Source organism: Montipora foliosa, chromosome 1 (genome assembly GCF_036669935.1).
Source record: "Montipora foliosa isolate CH-2021 chromosome 1, ASM3666993v2, whole genome shotgun sequence".
NCBI lineage: Eukaryota > Metazoa > Cnidaria > Anthozoa > Scleractinia > Acroporidae > Montipora > Montipora foliosa.
The window spans coordinates 8,705,264-8,724,770 of NC_090869.1; the positions used below are offsets into that span (position 1 = coordinate 8,705,264).

At 40.0% G+C, this 19,507-nt stretch overlaps 1 protein-coding gene across 1 annotated transcript in view; it reads right to left on the minus strand.

Annotated features, from left to right (window-relative positions):
* Nucleotides 1-12,940: 12,940 nt before the first annotated feature.
* Nucleotides 12,941-19,507, minus strand: part of LOC137972198 (calretinin-like) — a 28,213-nt gene continuing 21,646 nt past the window's right edge. Inside the window, exons 7-11 of the mRNA XM_068819066.1 lie at nucleotides 18,907-18,962; nucleotides 17,125-17,167; nucleotides 15,590-15,640; nucleotides 14,041-14,112; nucleotides 12,941-13,185 (exon numbers count right to left, since the gene is read on the minus strand). Of these exons, the coding sequence (XP_068675167.1) occupies nucleotides 13,057-13,185; nucleotides 14,041-14,112; nucleotides 15,590-15,640; nucleotides 17,125-17,167; nucleotides 18,907-18,962 (351 nt within the window). The 3' untranslated portion in view covers nucleotides 12,941-13,056. The remainder of the gene's footprint in view (nucleotides 13,186-14,040; nucleotides 14,113-15,589; nucleotides 15,641-17,124; nucleotides 17,168-18,906; nucleotides 18,963-19,507) is intronic.

The window sequence follows — 19,507 nt, forward strand, 5'->3', positions numbered from 1 at the left end:
AAGGCGCATTCCAGTATCCAAAACAATGATATTATTTAAGCCGAAATGAAATAGAACAAAAGCATTGTCTATCCAGCGCCAATCAGATACCTCGAAGACACGCCCTCCCAGTAGCTGTAGAAACTCCACGCCAAGAACGCAAAGTCTATTAATTATGATATATAAATAAAATTTGGTGTATAGGAAATCATATACCGAAAAAGCACGGAACGTCTATCCTTCATGATGAAGAACCATAAGTGATACAGATGGAAACAAATGCCAGAAAGACACAGGCTATCGTTCATGATGAACTAAGAACAACTATGCGGTGCTTACGGACTCAAATGCCAAGAATGTCACAGATGTCGCAGTCTTTCCTTGAAGATGAAGAATTATGCGGTGCATAAGAAATGAAATCGTGGGAAATCACAGTTTACACTTGAGTGATGAAAAACCAATATTCGGTGCAGAAGAAATCAAATAGGGAAAAGGTACAGTCTTTACTCAATGATGAAAACCAATTACGCGGTGCAGAAAAAATCAAATGCCGCGAAGGCTATCATTGACGATAATGAACAGTTTTGCAATGCTGACCAAATGAAATGACAAGAGGGCACAGTCTATCCTCGACAGTGAATAACAGTTCTGCGATGCAGACGGAACCTAATTGCGAGAAGGCAGAGTCTTTCCTAGCGACCAGAAACAATTATGCGGTGCTGAAGATATAACATGTTAGGAAAGCACAGTTTACAGATAATGATGAAGAATAGTTATGCGGTGCAGCAGAAAGCAAATGCCGGGAAGTCATGATCATGGTCTACGAATCCTTGACGATGAAAAATATTTATGGTGTGCTGTAGATATCATTTCCCGGGAAAGCACACCATATAGAAAAAAGAACTTTACGGTCAATCGCCGGGATACCTGTCACTTTCCTTTTCTGCATACCGACTCCTCTTCATATTCAGATGAGGATCCATGTAGCCTTTGTTATGGCTTTTCATATCTAAAAATACAACCATAGATTACTACATTATTATAACTGCATAATTATTACTCGCCAACGCGGATTTACTATCTATGCAGCCAAACTCTAGGCCGTAATCGCTCAAAAGTCACAATCGCTGCAAAGGCTTCAAAAGATAAAAGAGAACTGTTCACAGCAATTACCGCAAAAGCTTTGCTAAACCTGTCCCCGTTTAACCCTTTCAGCCCCGATAGTGCCAAATGGCACTTATAGATTTTACTCTGTCTAACGCCAGACGATTTTACTCGTCAATGGGGAACCCCTCGGGGCTTAAAGGGTTAAATCTTACATAACCGAAGAGCAATCGCTGCGAAAGCTTTACAGGATAAAAGACAACTGTTCACAGCAAAAGCCATAACTGGCAATCACCACAAAAGCTTTGCTAAACCTGTAAAGACAATTTCAGCAATAGTCCTTTTTTAAGTCCAACTCCATCACTTAAATCTTACATAACCGGGAAGCAATCGCTGCGAAAGCTTTACAGGATAAAAGACAACTGTTCACAGCAAAAGCCATAACTGGCAATCACCGCAAAAGCTTTGCTAAACCTGTAAAGACAATTTCAGCAAAAGTTCTTCTTGTAAGTCCAACTCCACCACTTAAATCTTACATAACCGGGAAGCAATCGCTGCGAAAGCTTTACAGGATAAAAGACAACTGTTCGCAGCAAAAGCCATACCTGGCAATCACCGCAAAAGCTTTGCTAAACCTGTAAAGACAATTTCAGCAAAGGTCCCTTTTGTAAGTCCAACTCCACCACTTAAATCTTACATAACCGGGAAGCAATCGCTGCGAAAGCTTTACAGGATAAAAGACAACTGTTCACAGCAAAAGCCATACCTGGCAATCACCGCAAAAGCTTTGCTAAACCTGTAAAGACAATTTCAGCAATAGTCCTTTTTGTAAGTCCAACTCCACCACTTAAATCTTACATAACCGGGAAGCAATCGCTGCGAAAGCTTTACAGGATAAAAGACAACTGTTCACAGCAAAAGCCATACCTGGCAATCACCGCAAAAGCTTTGCTAAACCTGTAAAGACAATTTCAGCAAAAGTCCTTTTTGTAAGTCCAACTCCACCACTTAAATCTTACATAACCGGGAAGCAATCGCTGCGAAAGCTTTACAGGATAAAAGACAACTGTTCACAGCAAAAGCCATACCTGGCAATCACCGCAAAAGCTTTGCTAAACCTGTAAAGACAATTTCAGCAAAGGTCCCTTTGGTAAGTCCAACTCCACCACTTAAATCTTACATAACCGGGAAGCAATCGCTGCGAAAGCTTTACAGGATAAAAGACAACTGTTCACAGCAAAAGCCATACCTGGCAATCACCGCAAAAGCTTTGCTAAACCTGTAAAGACAATTTCAGCAAAAGTCCTTTTTTAAGTCCAACTCCACCACTTAAAACTTACATAACCGGGAAGCAATCGCTGCGAAAGCTTTACAGGATAAAAGACAACTGTTCACAGCAAAAGCCATAACTGGCAATCACCGCAAAAGCTTTGCTAAACCTGTAAAGACAATTTCAGCAAAAGTCCTTTTTTAAGTCCAACTCCACCACTTAAAACTTACATAACCGGGAAGCAATCGCTGCGAAAGGTTTACAGGATAAAAGACAACTGTTCACAGCAAAAGCCATAACTGGCAATCACCGCAAAAGCTTTGCTAAACCCGTAAAGTCAATTTCAGCAAAAGTGTTTTTTCCACTCCAACCTTGAGACCCCAGTAAAGTATTTGAATAGGGCGTTTCACAAACAGTTGTAAAATTAAGAAAACTGTCATTACCAAATAGATAATACTGTTAATGTCCAAAAATACAAAAAACCCTCTAACTTCTGCAAGGTAAAGGTAACCGTGTTGGATGGAGCTCTTCAAACAGGAAACGAGCAAGGATTCCGTACTGCAAATAAAAATTCTATGATAACAGATTAATTTCTCATTATTAATGAGCTGTGTTTGAAATGTAAGTGTCTAGTAATGCTTTTCAGTTTTAAGGCATAAATTTAATATTTTTTATTTTAATTGATAAACAAAATGTTCTTGAAAATTAACTTAAGGCCGTGACAATAATTTTTTATTATAAATGAAATAAAATTAGCAACTGCTTGTTTGAGCTGCGTCACCTTTTGAAATACATCGTTGTCTTGCTGGTTACGAACACTATCACTTGGACAGGGTGAAACCCCGGGGGAAGGGGGGCACTCCTGGGACAACTTTGACCACAAAAAGCCGAAACGAGAGTCGGGGAATACAGTCAAGACAAATTGTCTTATGTTTAACGAGTGAAAAATGCAAGCTGTTTTCTCCAGAAAAAAAAATGTTACCTTTATAACCGGAAATTCACGCATACTACCTCATGAAATGATAATTTGGTCCTGCTGAATAGCGAACCCAAACGCGTTGCGCATAGTGACAGTTACCTGTCAAAATCTGTCAATCAAAGAGCCATGCAAACAAGCTAACGATCCGGCTCTCCACTTATTTCAAAATACAATTCCTTTTTTTGTTACATTTCCCAGTTCCTCAACCAGGAACCGATGGGATAAGCTGGTGTGTTCTCACGCTTTAAAAATATGGCAATAAATTGTGTTTGCCCGTCGGCAACATGATCAGCAACATTTCATCGCCTCCTCCTTTTCTGAACAGACCTAAGGTGCATTCCCTGACAGTAACTTCGTCTCTTCTGCATAAATATAGCGAGAATGAATTCAAGAGAAATCGTTCAACACGGTTCGTCCCCGACCAGTTTTGAAACCTGCAACGGCTATCTTGAGGGGAGAAGCGGACTATATTCCAGGTTCAATTTCACAGTGAAAGCAAATTTCACGCTAGAAAGAATTTTCAGCTAGTAAATATTACACACTAGTGAAAACACAGCCTTTAATAGTCTATTTTTTCCAGTATTGACCTGGGCCACATTTTGTCAGTAGTACCTTTTAATATTTTCTCTTCCGGAACAAATTTTGTTATATAACGTATCATCCCCCTCCGAAAAACTATCCGGCTGCCGGCCGTTCCTTTCCGTTGCCATTTGAGCGTATTGATTACTGTACTCGCACCGACATCTAACTCTGTCCATCCAGCAACAACATAGTAGCATTATCGAAGACTAAGACACTCGTTTCGCCTTATGAACTCGTTTGCTCCCTTTGGGTATAAAAGGAACTTCTCGCAAATTCTTGACTGCTGGGAAATACTGGAAATAGAACATGAATTTTGCCTCTTCAGGACCAGAAAATCTGCTTTTGCAATAGTAACGCAAAAAGTACTTTTATGGTTCTTTCAGTTATGGCTCGTTCCAATTTGTCCGAGTTAGACTTCATTTCGCAAACTAAGAATAGCATACAAATATTCTGTAGATATAACATACAAATATCAAATAACAAACATCCCTGCAACACTTCATCCTAATTAATAAATAACAAGTTTTCAAGGGTGTTGTGCCAGAGATTGACGATTAGCATGTGAACAGGCTCCTTGTAAAAGAAAAGGCAAGCGAGAGAAAACAAGGGTTCAAAAGGCTTTGATACTTAGGCAGTTCTAATCCCGAAGTGTGCCTAGATGTATCTGTTAAAACAATACACCAAACAGACAAAAACATCTGAGGTCAATCGAAAGACTCGCCTTATGTCAGAATGGTTGTCCAGAATGATGCCAGCAAAACACTTCAGAAGAAAAATCGCTCTGATTAGGCAAATGTTCTTTTTTTTTTATTATTATTTTCCATTCTAACTGATCGTATATAGCAGATAAGTAACAAGACTAACCACATCTATTTGGGGTGGTTTTAGCTGCGAGAACGGTTCGCTTCGATTTTCTTAGAAGAGCCGATATTTCTGGAAATCAAGACACGAACGCGAGGGCTATATTTTCGCGAATATGGAACTACACATATTACTCCGTTTACCATTCTATTTGCTGCTGGCATTTTGTCGAAACGAAATGACTGAAAGGAAAAGACCTTATGTGCTACAGTCAAACAAAAGTGTTTCTGAACAGTCATGGTTTAATGAAGGTGCATGCCATTGTCGAGATCAACATGATCAACATGATAAAATCAAAAGGCGTTCTTACCGGCTGGACACACTTTTATGATGATCTCTTAACCAGGCTACTGGAACAGTGACCCTGCCCGCTGCTGACTGAAGGATGCACTAAAGATGGTTCACAAAATACAAAAGACAGTTGAGACGGTCAATAAAGAAACTTATCAAAACCTGCAAAAAGACATTCAGATAAAAGCAAGGACATAGATGAAAAGATTACTTACCTAGAAATCAGCAGAGTTTGGATGTAGCAAAAATTGTCCAAAACCCGTAAAAATTTAGTTGCATCACCCAAACTAGAGGCACAAAACAACGACCGCGACGATAACCGCCACTTCTGAGATGGAATATCCGCGCGCAATAAATAAAATGAGTTGTCTGTCTAAATCCCAACATTGACACCATAACAAAAGACAGGGATGTTTAAAAGAGAAATTGCATTGTTTGCTGACAGCGTTTTAATGACTAAAGCATTCAGTTAACATTTTCACACGCCTTTTTTCACTTTCAAATTTCTATCAATTTAGTGACAATTTTATACACGCCCTCGACTTTGCACTAGCCTGCGGTGCACCTTAGTTATCACTCACAGCCAGCGCTATGTTCTTTGAACTTTCCTGATTAGGTGTCATTTTACTTCTCCAGCCAAAATTAACCAGAGCACAATTTCAAAAGCCGCAGGAAGCCAGAAGGGAAGTGAATGTTTTTTTTTCTAGCCAGCTTCGGTATTCAAAGGGTCGACCACAGCAAGAAAAACGTTTCGGCACAATTCCCAGCTAGAGTTTCTCATCCATTATTTAGTAACCAGCCAGCAAATTCTTAGCCTGAGGAGCGGATATTTTGAGGAGCGGATCCGTTGGGTACTCCTGCTGGTATAACACAACTCACAGTAAATAAAAAAAGTTGGACAAATCAAAAATTCTTGAAAGCGTCCAAGCGTATTTTAAGGCGTGCCGAAAAGGGTGCGAAACTAGTACTGATGTAACACAACTCAAAGTAAATAGAAAAGTGGGAAAAATGAGACCATATTTTAAGGCGTGCCGAAAAGGGTACGAGACCAGCACTGATGTACTGCACAAGTCAAAGTAAATAAAATAGGCCTTATCACGGTTTTCGACGCCATCTTGACGGGTAGGCAAAGCGGTCAGAAATTACAGTGTTTGTATGGGAATCCGATAGCAAATAACTTCTTCCAAAATTGAATTTTACACAATTTGTGAATCAAAACGTTAAAATACTAGGTAGAAGATTGTATTCACCAAGTTTGAAGCATGTAGCTTTCCTATAAGTCGCTGAGCTCTTTTTTTTAATTTTCCCTACATTAGTCTTAAAATTTTTTCCCGCAAACTGCGTCTAGACGTTTGTCTACCCAGCCAAATTTACAGTACCCTGCGAGCAGAGTCTCTTTCGATCTTCCTAGATAAGTCGGGAAGAGGAAAGAAGACTCTGCGAGCCGCCTCGACATTCAAGCGTAGTCGGGAGTCAGTCACGCTTGACTAGTAACCGCAAACCACAAAACCAAAACAAACAGTAGGGATATTTTCGAACAACTCTAACCAAGGAATCATTTCCTTCGAAACTCAAGATCGTTCAAGTTTTGAAATTGCCATTTCAACTTTTACTGGAAAAATTAATGGGTTTCTCAATTCTGGCAAACTAGTTTCTGTAACCGACATACGGAGGAAATACTCATGGGAATTTAGACAGTTAAAAATTGTCACGCTGTTGTAGATTTAAAAAATATTGATGACGCGTGGGGATTGATCCTGCGCGCAAATTAAAAAAAACAGGTTTGACAAGTCGAAACTGGACTGACTCATCCATTTCTTTGGGTGAGCGGCAAATCAAAGAAAGTCGAGGCGGCTCGCAGAGTAAATTTACAGACAAATGTGTGGAAAATTCAAAAACTTAACTGAGCGTCTTCTAGCCAAGCTACATACTTCAAACTTGGTGAATACAATCTTCTACCTCGTATTTTAACGTTGCGATTCAGAAATTGTAAAAAAATTCAAAGTTGGAAGAAGTTATTTGCGATCGGATTCCCATACAAACACTGTAATTTCTGAGCGCTTTGCCTACCCGTCAAGATGGCGTCAAAAACCGTGATAAGGCCTATTATAGAAAAGGTGGACAAATGAGAGCGTATTTTAACGACGTGCCGAAAAGGGTGCAAAACTAGCACTGATGTAACGAAAGTCAAAGTAAATAGAAAAGTGGGAAAAATGAGACCATATTTTAAGGTACGAGACCAGCACTGATGTACTGCACAAGTCAATAAAATTATAGAAAAGGTGGACAAATGAGAGAGTATTTTAACGACGTGCCGAAAAGGGTGCGAAACTAGCACTGATGTAACAAAAGTCAAAGTAAATAGAAAAGTGGGACAAATGAGACCATATTTTAAGGCGTGCCGAAAAGGGTGCGAGACCAGAACTGATGTAACACAACTCAAAGTAAATGGAATTATAGAAAAAATTCGACTAATGGGAGCCTATTTTAAGGCTTGCCCAAAAAGGTACGAGAACAGCACTGATGCAACATAAGTCAAAGTAAATGGAATTATAGAGAAAAATTCGACAAATGAGAGCCTATTTTAAGGCTTGCCGAAAAGGGTGTGAGATTAGCACTCAAAGTAGATGAAATTATACAAAAGGTGGACAAGTGAGAGCGTATTTTAAGGCGTGCCGGAAAGGGTACGAGACCAGCACTGATTTAACACAACTCAAAGTAAATGGAATATTAACTATAGAAAAGGTGGACAAGTGAGAGGGTATTTTAACGACGTGCCGAAAAGGGTCCGAAACTAGCACTGATGTAACACAAGTCAAAGTAAATAGAAAGGTGGGACAAATGAGACCATATTTTAAGGCGTGCCGAAAAGGGTGCGAGACTAACACTGATGTAACACAAGTCAAAGTAAATAGAATTATAGAAAAAGTGGACAAATGAAAGAGTATTTTAAGGCGTGCCGAAAAGGGTGCGAGATCAACACTGGAAGACAATCGGCACAAAGAAAAAGCCAAAACCAGCGAGAAAATTCTACCGTGCAGGTCTGTCACATTCTTTCAAATCTTTGTTGGGTTAGTTGATGCAACTCCAAGGTGTGTAAATGTTAGATGATGGATGTAGGGAAATGGAAATTGAAAAAGTAGAGAAATATTGGGACCTGAAGAGAGAAATTGGTAGGTTCTGGCAGATGAGATCGGTAAATGTGGTTCCGGTTGTGATTGGTGCGCTTGGCTCAGTGACAAAAAAGAAAGTTTAAAACATGGTTGGAAAAGTTGATGTGAATATCAGTGCAGTGCGAAAAACTACCATTTTGGGAACAGCGCGTATCCTAAGGACATTTTTAGAACAATAGGAGAAAGAAGTAACCTCAAGTGAGGCTATGATCCTAGAACGCAATTTTTGCGATTGCGCAGAGAAGCCTGAATAATCCAGGGCATCAACGGGGTTTGAACCCGTGACCTCACGATGCCGGTGCTATTGCTAAATTGAGTTCTTAACTGCGATGATCATAGCTTAACTTGATTTCATATCCGCAGACTGAGTTCAGTACATGATCCATTTCATATATCATTTCTTCAAAGAAGTAACCTAGTGGCTACCACCGTTGTGCACCAATATGGCGGCCAGAAATTAACACGAACATCTGGAATTCACTTAGCAATGAAAGCGCTTACTTTTCGCTCATGAGATAAAATGCATGTGTATGAACACATCTCTTAATGTACTTGAATTGCTCAGACTGCTGAGATTCATAGGCATAGACATTTTTTTCAACCAAATAACTTTGTATCATTGGTGTCACGCAAGATGACAATTCGCACGGCAGGTACAAAACGCAGGTCACAGATCACAGGGCATAGGGCATAGGGCATAGGGCATAGGGCACAGGTCACAGGTCACAGGTCATTATGTAACCTACCTAATTAGGCCTAAAGAAAAGTATCCTAAACATTCATAAAAGCTAATGTTAGGCCTAAGGTTAGCTTTTATGAATGTTTAGGATACTTTCTGTATAGGTAAAACAATGATCTGTGACCTCTGCCCTGTTCCCTGTGACCTGCGTTTTGTACCTGCCGCAATTTGGAAATTCAAAATGCTCTATTTTCGAAAGGAAAGACGACATGGAACTGGAAACTGGATTTATTAAAAGATTTATTTCTAAGTCATCTTCAACCTCCTATAGATAAAAATTCAAACCACCTTGTGATTTTGATTTTAGAATTTGATGACGGCACTGTGAAAACCGTCTATAGGCAGTTCGTTATCTTATAGAGCTCATGTTAAAATCCGTAAATTTTTACCGGCAGAAGTATCGGTAAAGATTTACAAGGCCTTCATCCTGCCGTATCTGGAATACTGTTGCTCTAGTCCTAGTCGGGCTGTCACCTGGACTTTCTAAAAAACTGGAACTCACAAACCAGTTTGCTCTTAGGCCCGTTTCAAACGTCGAACGTTACATGTGGCGAATCGAATGCAAATGAGAAAAATATCTTGTTTTCGTTCATTGCATTAGATTCGGCACATGTAAAGTTCGACGTTTGAAACGGGCCTTTGAACGCTCATAACTCTACTTAGTACAGAGACCTGCTTAAACTTGTCAACCTCAGATCAATAGAAGGAAGGAACTTTATTTAAGTGTCTAAAGTCGTTCTAGCGCTGGAGCACTAATTGGGGACACTGTAAATTCAAATTAACAAATCAACGCAAATCAAATCAAATGTTGGTTTTTGAGGAGAGGGGAAAACCGGAGTACCCGGAGAAAAACCTCTCGGTGCAGAGTAGAGAACCAACAAACTCAACCCACATATGACGCCGAGTCTGGGAATCGAACCCGGGCCACATTGGTGAGCTCGAGAGGCGAGTGCTCTCACCACTGCGCCATCCCTTCACCCCAAAGCATCGGTGGCCTCATGGTTAGTGCGCTCGATTCCGGATCGAGTGGTCCGGGCTCGGGCCCTGGCCGGGGATATTGTGTTGTGTTCTTGGGCAAGACCCTAAGACCCTTCACTCTCACGGTGCCTCTCTCCACCCAAGTGTATAAATGGGTACTGGCGAAGTTAATGCTAGGGGGAGCCCTGTGTTGGACTAGCATCCCATCCAGGGGGGAGTAGTCGCTTCATGCTACAGAAACCGGGATAAGCTCCGGCCTAATGGGTATGTTTGGCGGTATGTTTGGCACGTTTCGAAGCTGCAAGGATGATAAAAATATGTTTAAAATAGCATTTTAGTAAATGTTTGACATTTATAATGCGAATCTCCGCAAAAACGAAGGATTTCCAACTTGTGTTCCATGTATTCCTATTCCGGAATACGGTCAATTGAACGCAGCCTAAATTTCAAAATTTCGGGTTAATTTAAATCAAACAATTGTTTTATTCTACCTATTTTACTTACTGCCATTTTAATGTAATGTGCTGATGTTCGTGTATCAGCTCTCTTTATTGTTGTCTCAACCCCTTTTATTATTGTAATCTCTTACTTTTCCTTCCCGCCTCGATTAGCTCTGCCATTTTGCGGTTAAGGAGCAATGGAAAATGTACGAAAGGTGGCAGTTGAAATAATAATAATAATAATAATAATAATAATAATAATAATAATAATAATAATAATAATAAACATGGGCCTCTTTGGATCTCTTGCCTAAGCGCTGGTCAATGGAGCGATGACTCTGGGGACGAGATTGGAGTTGACCCGCCTTCAGCTGGGGAGCCAAAGTGTTAACAAGGAAATCAGGTGTCCTGGCTAGAAGGGTGACCCTACCGTTGAAAAAGGGTGACTCGCCTAGCCGGGTCATCCTTTTCGACGGTACTGAACTTCAGGTGACCGCCCGCTGACCAAAGAATCCGAGGATTCTTGGTACATCGGCCGCAGTGAAAAGTAAAGGGTACGGGTTCAAGTCTCACGTCTCTGATTCTTTTCTTTGTTTTGATCTTTGACCTTGTTTCTAGGTAAGAAATTAGTTTACTTCATGAAATGGTTCAGGTGGAAATATCTCATGATGGTTATCCAGACTTCTTACCGCTTTAAACTTCGTTGATAGCGGAGCGCGCGCGCGCGGAGCACCATTGTTAAGAAAATATGGTAACCCATCGATGCGAGAAATCTTGGTTTTATAGCCATGACGTCATCAACCGTCGTACATACGTCCGTCCGTCCGTCCGTACGTCCACCCCGTCCATGTATGCCAATGTGACCAGTATCATGCTAGTTTACAGCATACATCTTTCATATTGGACATCCATCTTTTGATTAATTGACACCTGTCAAAACAAGGTTTCCGCTGACCAGTATCACGTGACCATATCGCGGGCTCAAGCTTAGAGCTCACCGAGGTCAGCTGTGTTTTTGAAGTTGACTGCTGGCAAGGTACTGGTTTTCGATTTGATTGCATGCTCAACCCAGGTTAATTCACCTGAACATAAGCGAGGCTTCATTTTTCGCGCGCTTTCTGTGGCTCGACGCGGGTACACAGCCATACTATATATAAACGAAAGTTCTTACACAGTCAACGCTTTTCGTGTTCAGGTGGAAAACGGTTTGGAATATGTTTTCTTTCTGCATTTTTCGCTTGTTTCAATCCAGTTTGACATATCATGATATCTGTGGTCCACACTTTTGGCTACGCAGTTATTCAAGTCAAGCATCGGCGGGATGTAAACTTAAAAGCTGAGTGTTTATTTTTAATTTGCTTAGAGCTGCTTTTTTCTCTGTATTGCATATCTGTTTGGCATATCTTTAGAAGCGCTGATAAGGTTACAGGATGCCTGGAGGACCTATGTCTAGAAAAGAAACAAAAGGACTGAGCGAAAGAGAACGACAACGACAAAACAAAATACCAGAAATAGCTCATACTTAGCAAACAAATTCTTTCTTTGGGCACTAAACCGTTTGTTATTTTTACGGATGCGTTATTTAAAGTGGATGCGTATTTTTAAAAGTTGGTTTAATCGGTTCTTCCTTTGTTCAGGAATGAGAATCGAATTTTTATTGTCAACTGGAATTAATCTGTACTCTTTTGGACATAAAGAAAGAGATGATTTGTTTGTTTGTTTTCCTCTAAAATGTGAGCGAAAAAGTGCTTTTTTAATCCGTTTGCCTAACTGGTTTTCGTTGTGCCTCGACAGTGACAAGAAAATTTTGCCCTTATGTTGTAAACACGTTTTCGCAATGAGTTCTCGTAAAATTAGGGGGAAATCTCACTAGCTTGTGTTTTCAGAAGTTTGTTTAAGGAACCCAAACGTTATTTAAGTGTTGGAGAAGATCGTCTTTGAAGTTCGTCCTTTCTTGGTTGCATTGCCGTAGTTTGCCGATTCTTGTACCAAGCCAATCTGGCGTGTTTCAATGAAATACATCAAAATGTGAGTGATCTTGTTTTCAGAGATAAAGTGGAATAAACTACATCAGTAAAAGTCTTTTTTGACCTTGAACTGAGAGAGTTGTTTTTGTGGCTTCTAATTTTAGCATGATTCCTATTCGGACAATTCGCATTTTATTTTCACAAACCCTACAGGCAGTAAGAATAAATACCCAGGGAGCTCCGCTTTTAGACTTGGCTAAATCTGTATATTATTTTACTGAAGTGCCTTTCAATCTTGGACAGAATGAAATAGAATTTGATTCGAGTTCCTCTGTCGACACCATGACTCTTCCAAGCCAACCTCGTTTCCAGGACCTTTCCCTTTGCTTTGATGTGCGAAGGCCAAGGTCCTGGGAAGGACATAATCAAAGATATAATTTTCCGTTTCAGTATGTACTTCGAATACCGACCTTCACCGCGGTGCCTTCTGACTCAAGACAAGTGCCATGGTTTAATTCCCCAAAACTTATATTCAGTGGAAATTATACAACTAAATGAAATCTTGCATACGCACGAGTAACTTGTAGTATAATTTATTGAACAGTTATCGCAAAGTTTTCAGAGCAGTAATAAAACAAAGAACAATGTGCTTGACATGGACAATAATATTAAAAAAGTCTTTATTTTCAACATTTATTTTTGTCCCAGAAGAAAACGTTTAAGTTCTTCTTTGTTGATCTTTCCATCTCTGTCAATGTCCACTTGGCATCCTCCCATGATGCTACTCCTGAAATTGGCGACTTCTTTGGAGTCCACCTCTCTCTAAAAATAGGAAGTGGGACATCTCAGTTAAAAATTTCAAGAGCAGTGACCAAGAAGGCATCGTGCAGGCTGTTGGAGTTTGCTGGAGAGAAATTTTCGACAAAGTGCACCCCCCCACCCCTCTTACCTCCCCCCCCCCAAGTAAGAATGCCATTTGAAGGAAACGATTGAGACGCGTACATTAAGATAACTTTAACTTTTATTTAACAAATAGATTCCATGTTGCCGTGCGTCTGGTCAGTAATGAATCACAGATGACGTCAAAATGTCGTAAGAGCCAAAAAGTGGCACACGAGGCCATAGCCGAGTGTGTCACTGATGTTCTTATCACATTTTGACGTCTTCTGTGATCTATTACTAAACAGACGCGCGGCAACATGGAATCTATTTGTTTTATATAATAAAGAATTAAACTTTATTCGCATAAATTAAAGCTGGTTTTTGATGGTGACGGCAATCGTGGGTCTGTCCTCTAATAGATCATAGGCAAGAACCAATCAAAATGCGAGAATAACTTGGGATGTTATATAAATATAAATAGAAGCCCCGTGGTGTCGTTAAGGTTTTCTCGCCCCCTGATCATTTTCTCTTTCTCTTGTAAACTTGTATCATCTTATAATGGATGCAGTGTGGCAAAAGAAACAAATAAATAAATAAATTGTTAGTTGTAGATATTTAGTAGATAGGCCGAAATGCGGCCTGGTTCCAGCCTAGTAGCCCAAAACGGTGTGTAATTCGAAAACAGATGACTTAATATAGTGACGCCAGATTTTATTTTGGCTTTACTTCAGGTATGTAGAAAAACCATGAAAAGAGGGTGAAGACTGTACAATGAATAATATCGTTCATTTTTACCTTCAATTTTGTAATAATGAAATCATGCATCAGAGCGTCGATTTCTTCGTCGGCGATGAATCCGTTTCCATCCTAATAGATAGATTTTAAAGAATCTTTGTCCATTATTACAATCCCTCAAATACGTATGATATCCTGTGCTTTTCGTGTAGAGCCCGCACTAATGGCTGTTAATTTAATAATTAATCCGGTACTGGAACTGTTATAAGAATTGTCCAAAAACTATTTCACTAAACTTAACGGCGGTCAAATTTCAAGTAAGGATGCATTGCGGTCCAGGGCGTTTGCCTTGAGCTCCGGAGATCCCGGGGTCAAGATTAGTTCTGACCACTTGTTGAGTTTGATCCCGGTAGTCCATGGTTCAACTTCTCGGCTGCACTTTTCAACTGGTTTGCCACTCTTTAAAGTTGTTGTTCTTGTTGTTCTGTTCTGTCGTTTCGTCGATTGCATTAAATTGGCCATGAAAAGTGCCTATGGGGAGTAGTCATTTAAGAATGTAGGTGCAGTTCTACGTAATCCATCTCTTATAACATAGTGATCAAATGAACGTCAGCAATCGTCATGAGATCGTGTGTGACAAAAATCATAAAGAGCGGAGTGTTATAATTTTGTGTGCGCTTCAGATGAATGTAAATTCGTTCCGTATTCTTTGTATTGCTAAAACCGCACTAAAAATGAAATAAAACATTGCGGAGCTACTCATTTGTGGAGTCAATCGAATTATGGTGCTCTTTGGGAATTTTGAAAGCACTAAGCACACTTCCGTGATCTCCAGCGATCTGCGTTAGCCACTGAACGTTTACCACTTGACGATATTAGCTTAAGATGAACTTAAGAGCTCACAGTTGGAATCAGTTGTATGCAGGCTCGTTTTGTAGGTAAGGAGGGGAACACCCTAGCCTCGGAATGGGGCCAAGCACATGGATGGATGAGATCTCACTGCAAAATCCTAGGAGGTAGAGAGATAGAGCACTTCAGGCTTCCATTAGTGGATATCGGAGCCGAATAGCCAAACCATCCTTCTTCAGGTGCAGTGTAAAGTTTCATTTAGGCTTTTTTGTGTGTTGATAAATTTGTGCGTTCCAGGATCCAGAGCGGCCTCCCATTAGTGGATATATACACCTCATTCCAAAATGGCCACCATTTTAAAATTCTTTTGTTTGCTTGCAAATTAGTCCTTGTTGCCTGGTTCAAGGTTAAATATTCTTTTGAATTTGAATTTTAAGAACGAGGCAACGAGGGCTACTTTGCAAGCAAACAAAAGAATAACATAATACCGGCCATTTTGGAATAAGGAGTATAAGTAGAAGCCGAAGCAACTTACAGCGATCGATGCCAAATTTCCATGTTAAACCAGCCTTTTTCAAGTGCAATGGAAAAGTTCAGAAATAAGAAATACAAAAGACAGCTAGTGTCAACAGTGAAAATTAAATTTAAAAAATGCAAATGTAACTGCATCCAGCAAATAATACACTGATTGGAAATGAGCGCCCAACATTTCGTGACATGCAAGATAGCTTGAAAAATGGAAAAAGGTATTTTAAGTTACCTCGTCATATTTGGTCCATATCTGGTTGAATTCTTCCTCGGTGAGTTTTTCCTACAAGTAAAAGTTACACCATCCTCGTTAATATGACAGGGCATTAAAATACCAGTGCCTGAAAAGAAAATTCTGCTTTAGCCGTGTCCTCTGGGAGAAATACAAAGTCTGTAGGTCGCGTCCTGCAACACTAAACTGCTATTCAGTTGAGCACCGTACTTATAGTCAACCGTGCGTGGGATCATTTGTTTATCTCGTGTGCTTTTGTAAATACATCTGTTACGTATAAATGACCAGACCTTTTAATCTTCTTGACGGATTATCAACTTTGTGGGGCATTAAGGAGGCTAAAAAACGGTCCTTTTTTTCGCACAACAAAATTTATTCTGTTATTAGATGTAGTTAGGGTAAATAATCATATCAGGACGAAATTTGGCTAAGGTTTTCAATGCCCATCATAGATTTATTCATATTACATTTTTTTCAGCGTTGAAAAGACGGGATGGTGAAATCTTCCCGTACAGCATTACCTGATAATGTTAGAAATAATCTCTAAAATAGTTAATATTTAAAAAATCCGTTGAGCCAGTTTTACAGGAAAACAAGAGATTATGAAGGTAAGCGACGTAATCCCTTATATTGGTCCTACTCCCATCGTAATCCCTCTTAAGTTATTTTTAGATCTCCTGCGAGATCCGGTATTCTCACGAGGGTTCACTGATAGCCAATCATATGCCGCCATATGTTACCAATGTTGACAGCTGAGCGAATTCCCACGCAATGAAAATGGCGACATATGATTGGCTATCAGTTAACCCTCGTGGGAATACCGGATCTCGCAGGAGATCTAAAATTAACTTAAGAGGGATTACGATGGGAATAGGGCCGATATGAGGGATTACCTCTCTTACCATCATACTCTCTTGAGAAAAATCATTTTTTTGTTAAATGCCTCTAATTTCCTTTTCACCCACAGAATTTTCTTAATCTTTAAAGAATAAAAGTTAACATACAAAAATTAAAAACAATTTACTGTCCGAGTAGAGACATAAAAGAATGAATTTCCCAAATGGGGCCAGCATTTACGCATCCGAGTCTGCGCGCGCGTGGAACTACAGGCCAACAAATTTTCGTAGTTTTGTGAGTAGGAGATGTATATTTATATTCCATCTAAATAAAAATTAGGAGAAAAGTCTGTGAAATCAGCGGTGGAGGTTTTTTATCTCCGGTCACCCATTTTGATTCATGAGCTAACGCGAGCAGCTTAAGTATTGCTTGTGTGGCTACTCCACAGGGCACACAGACAAATAGGGACCCCACTTTGAAGTGTTGGACACTGAGTGATGTAGTGCGTTTGTTGAGCTGGCATGTGGTAGGCCTGCCGACCCTCTCGGGGATTGTGACTACAAAAAGAAATGCAGCTTGGAACCTAAAACTACAACATTTAATGACAGAAAAGACCCATTCATTCTCTAGGTTGATTGACTCACTGGAAATTAAAGAAAAAAACAAAGGACAAAAATAAGTGCATAATGAGGTATTACCACTTTAAACTGTGCCAAAAAGTTTTCTTCTAGGGGAAGGATTCTGCAAGGAGAAACGAATAGTCAATAACACATTAATTTCAGGAGTGTGAAATATATATTAATCAATTAATTAACTAAACTATTAAACTAAATGACTATCAGTAACTTTAAAATCTTAGCTAGGGAAAAATCAAAATATAAATTGAGAGTTAAGATTTTTACAGGGCCGGACGCCAGCCAAATCACAGGAAACACAATTTCTCTCCTTAGAACACTAATTTGCGTAGATCATTAGTTCCCAATAATTCCGTGCGGGCCCACAATCTTGGACAAAATTGTTGAGAAACTCTGCTTTTGGACGAAACTCCGATCACAAGTATGAAAAATAAGTAAGCTCTCTTTTTGCCCCCACCCCCCCTTGATCAATGTTGCTAGACCAAAAAAAGCATGTCGAACCTGGGCTTATCAACATTGGTTGTAGGGGGGAGGGGGATCGCTAATAATGTGCGATATTGAGGACGTAGAGCGCGAAATAACCCTGTTTTTAATATTCTCAACCCTTTTTTTCCAAGATTGTAGTTCTTTACAAATCGAAAATTTATGTGTAAATAAACTATAAATGTAATAACATATCACTTTACTATATATACGCGGGCGGATTTCAATGAAGCCCTGGAGGGCAATAAGCTTCATTAAATAAAAATCACCGTTGGCTTATACGCAGTGAACTCTCCCGACCTCCTGAAACCCCTGCAAACTGAATAGTTAATATGCCTGACTCTCACCTGATTCCAACATGGCGGCTCGCTAGCAAAAGTCTATTGTGACACGTTAGGTGCGAACAAGCGAAAGACATTTGAGCTTAAAAATAGAGTTCGATTTGCTAATAGTGAATGCCGGGAAGGGGCTGTAAGAGAAACACTTATTTGATCGACAGTCAGCACTACAAACGTCATAAAAAGATAAGAATGACAGAATTCCATTCACCCTCACTTTCCATCCTCTTAATCACGCAGTCAAAAGCATCATTCTTAGTAATTTTAAATTACTCCAAAATGATCCCGAGACTGGTAGAATCTTTTCGCAACCTCCACTTATTTCATTCAAACGCGACAAAAACGTAAGCAACTTTTTAGTTAGAAGCGCGCTCAAAACTAACGAGCAACCCGGCACTTTCAAATGTGCGCGCTCACGATGCAAAACTTATCTTTTCATTGTTAACACTAGGAAGATATCGGGTCCTAACCGATCTGTTAAGATCACCGATCGTTTCACATGTACCTCCGCAAATGTCATTTATTGCAAAACCTGTAAGTTATGCAATAAATTATACATTGGCGAGACAGGTAGACGACTAGGTGAGCGATTCCGCGAATACCCTCGCGATGTTGAGAAGAATGACAAGGATGCATCTAGGCCAGTCGCTCGTCATTTTAATCTGCCTAACCACTCCAAAAAACACATGGCTATCTGCGGTCTTCCCCTACATCTAGGTACGACGGAAAGCCGCAAGAATCTGGAACAAAAATTCATCTTTCAAATCGGCACCCTTAAACCTCACGGTATCAGTTAACGAACGCTTTTCATTTAACTAATATATTCCTATTTTTCACGTTGCCATGTTACCACCAATAGCGTAGCTCCTACTCTACTATAGAACCTACACGTAACCCACAATTCCTCGATTCGCTCTGACGAAGGGCTAACGCTCGAAACGTCAGCTTTAAGAATCTCTGTTCGGTGGCCAATTTGCATTATCAACTCCGTTGATAAAACCAAATTTTTGTATAATATACTTACTTTGACATCTCTGACAACGACAGCTTTCCATCCTTGTTTTTGTCAAAAAGGTCCAACTAGGTATCATGAAAACAAAAAAAAGAATAGACAAATTCACGCTATTGAGTGCATCATGGGTAATCATAGTCCTGTTCCGGGACTCCCTCTTACCCCGTCCTGAAAATGGGCCTGGATCCCAGGCGGGAAAAGAGACAGTCTTGTATTACTTGCAGGCGCTTTCTCGAAATGACGCCATTTTTTCCCCCAAAACTGGGGGAAAAGCCATATTTGGAAAAAGATTCCTTATTTGGGCATAGTTTATTCCGAGTGCTTTTACACTGGATACATGGGGATAATGTGAAAGGAAATTATAACGCCAAGTTTTTGGAGGCAATTGATCTCGCCTTTAAGAAATGCCACTTTGTGACTAAGGCGGAACAACTGCAAGCTATTCATGCAGTCGTTACCGGTAATGATGGTTTTGTTAAACCTGCAACAGGATTTGGCAAGTCTGTTTGCTACATGGTTGTTCCTTTAAAGGGGCTAGGCCACGCTATTTTAGGTAGTTTTGTTCAATTTTGTTAATTATGAGCTCTAAACGTCAAATTGGCAGAGCAAGAGT